This window comes from Erpetoichthys calabaricus, chromosome 4 (assembly GCF_900747795.2).
Source record: "Erpetoichthys calabaricus chromosome 4, fErpCal1.3, whole genome shotgun sequence".
Taxonomy (NCBI): domain Eukaryota; kingdom Metazoa; phylum Chordata; class Cladistia; order Polypteriformes; family Polypteridae; genus Erpetoichthys; species Erpetoichthys calabaricus.
The window spans coordinates 321983613-321985435 of NC_041397.2; the positions used below are offsets into that span (position 1 = coordinate 321983613).

General features: G+C 43.7%; 2 protein-coding genes across 2 annotated transcripts in view; one reads left to right on the forward strand and one right to left on the reverse strand.

Annotated features, from left to right (window-relative positions):
- The window catches only part of LOC114643526 (NACHT, LRR and PYD domains-containing protein 3-like), a 2412635-nt gene that overhangs the window by 1863400 nt on the left and 547412 nt on the right, over positions 1-1823 (reverse strand). The gene's annotated exons all lie outside the window — the stretch shown is intronic.
- Positions 1-1823, forward strand: part of LOC114643530 (protein NLRC5-like) — a 1801805-nt gene that overhangs the window by 115037 nt on the left and 1684945 nt on the right. The window contains exon 12 of the mRNA XM_051925774.1: positions 1477-1542. Coding sequence (XP_051781734.1) covers positions 1477-1542 — 66 coding nt within the window. The remainder of the gene's footprint in view (positions 1-1476; positions 1543-1823) is intronic.

Consider the following 1823-nt stretch of genomic DNA (forward strand, 5'->3'; position numbering starts at 1 on the left):
ACAGGTTATGCCGCGTGATCGGTACGTGCTGCTGCAAAGCTTCATTCACTTTTGTGATAACAAGGAGCAAATTCCAAGGGGTGAGCCAGGCTATAATCCCATGTACAAAGTTCAGCCCCTGCTTGACATTGTGGAGCCTACGTATAAACAATTTTATCAGCCTGGCCGTGATTTGTCTGTGGATGAATCCATGATAAAATATAAGGGACGGCTTTTTTTCAGACAATATATGCCAGACAAGCCCACCAAGTATGGCATAAAGGACTTTGTACTGGCAGAAGCAAACACTGGCTTCTGCCTGAAAGTAATTACTTACACCGGAAAGCATTCTTTTCAGAGAGAGAACTGTCCTTTGACAAGTCAGGTTGTGCTGGAGCTGCTTCAGGGGTATGAACATTTGGGACATGTTGTGTACATGGACAATTTCTATACATCACCAGAATTGTTCATGGAGCTACAGAGCAGGGGAATTGGAGCTTGTGGCACAGTCAGGGTGAACAGGAGACACATGTCTTTACAGTTGAAGCCAGACAGGCTGAAGATGAAAAGAGGGGACAATCCTGTTTTCATGCGGGCGGATAACTTGGTGGCATTGGCATGGCATGATGTCAAACGGGTCACTTGCCTTAGTACAGTTCACACTAACAATTTATGTGAAAAAACAGTTCGTTCGAAGGAAAACCCAGAAGGTAGGAAGCTGGACAAGCCTGTTGCGCTTGAAGAGTATAATTGTAAGATGGCTGGAGTTGATCGACTGGATCAGATGCTGGGGTCATATGCTTACGGCCATAAGTCCACCAAGTGGTACCACACTGTGTACCATCGCCTGCGTGAGATTGCACTCACAAACGGATTTATATTATTCAAGCAGGCAAGCAGTGACAGCACTATGAATGCGGCAGATTTCCGCAAGAAGATGGTTGACAGCTTGCTGGCAGAATATGATGGAGTGCCTTTGGCAAAGCGAGGAAGGCCAGCACAAAGAGCAGTGCCAGACAGGCTGACTGAGCGCCACTTTCCTGCCACATATGAGGATAAAAAGTACAAGCCTGACTGTGTTGTGTGCAGCAATAGACAACTCAAAAAGAGGCACCAGTGCAACACGTATTGTAAGCAGTGCAACGTGGCAATGCATGCAATTGGCTGCTTTGAGCGTTATCATACTTTACAGGACTTTGCCTTGTAGCATGTACAGTATGTGCAATAATAATATGTTAAATTATATAGTATGCAGGCTCATACAAAATGCAAAACAGTTATATTAGTCAAAAATAAATATTTTTTGTTGATTTGATATGTTAAACAATTGTTTTGTGTTCTTTTTTTAAAAAAGTTATTTTCTGGAAAAATATTCAGCCCTGGGAGAAAAGAAAAAAAAAAATTAGCCCTAAAAGAGCTAAAGAAAGTAAAGCTTCATCCAGGATGGCCCCCTCACTTCTGTGATTGACCCGTCTGTCTTTATTTCTTTTATCACAGGAAGGGAGCTCTTAGAGGAGATTGACACCAGTGTCCATTCACCAGTCCTTGAACCTCATATTAAAGGTAACTCCTTCCAGTTATGCCTCTGCTCAGAAGTTCTTCCAGTCCTGTGCTCATCAGGTCTCTTCATGTCTTCTCATTTTGACTTCCAGACCTCCATGAGACACACAGACTCACTGTGTCTGAATCCACAAGAACTGTGGAGGCTCAGTCTTCTCCTGGAGATGCACACACCACAGCTGTGGGCTTTGAGACTCGATACACAGAGTTGGTGGTTATTAAACAGGACACAAGAAGCCATAAGGAGACTGAACATGAACTTGTGAAGACTGGGAGGTTTCATG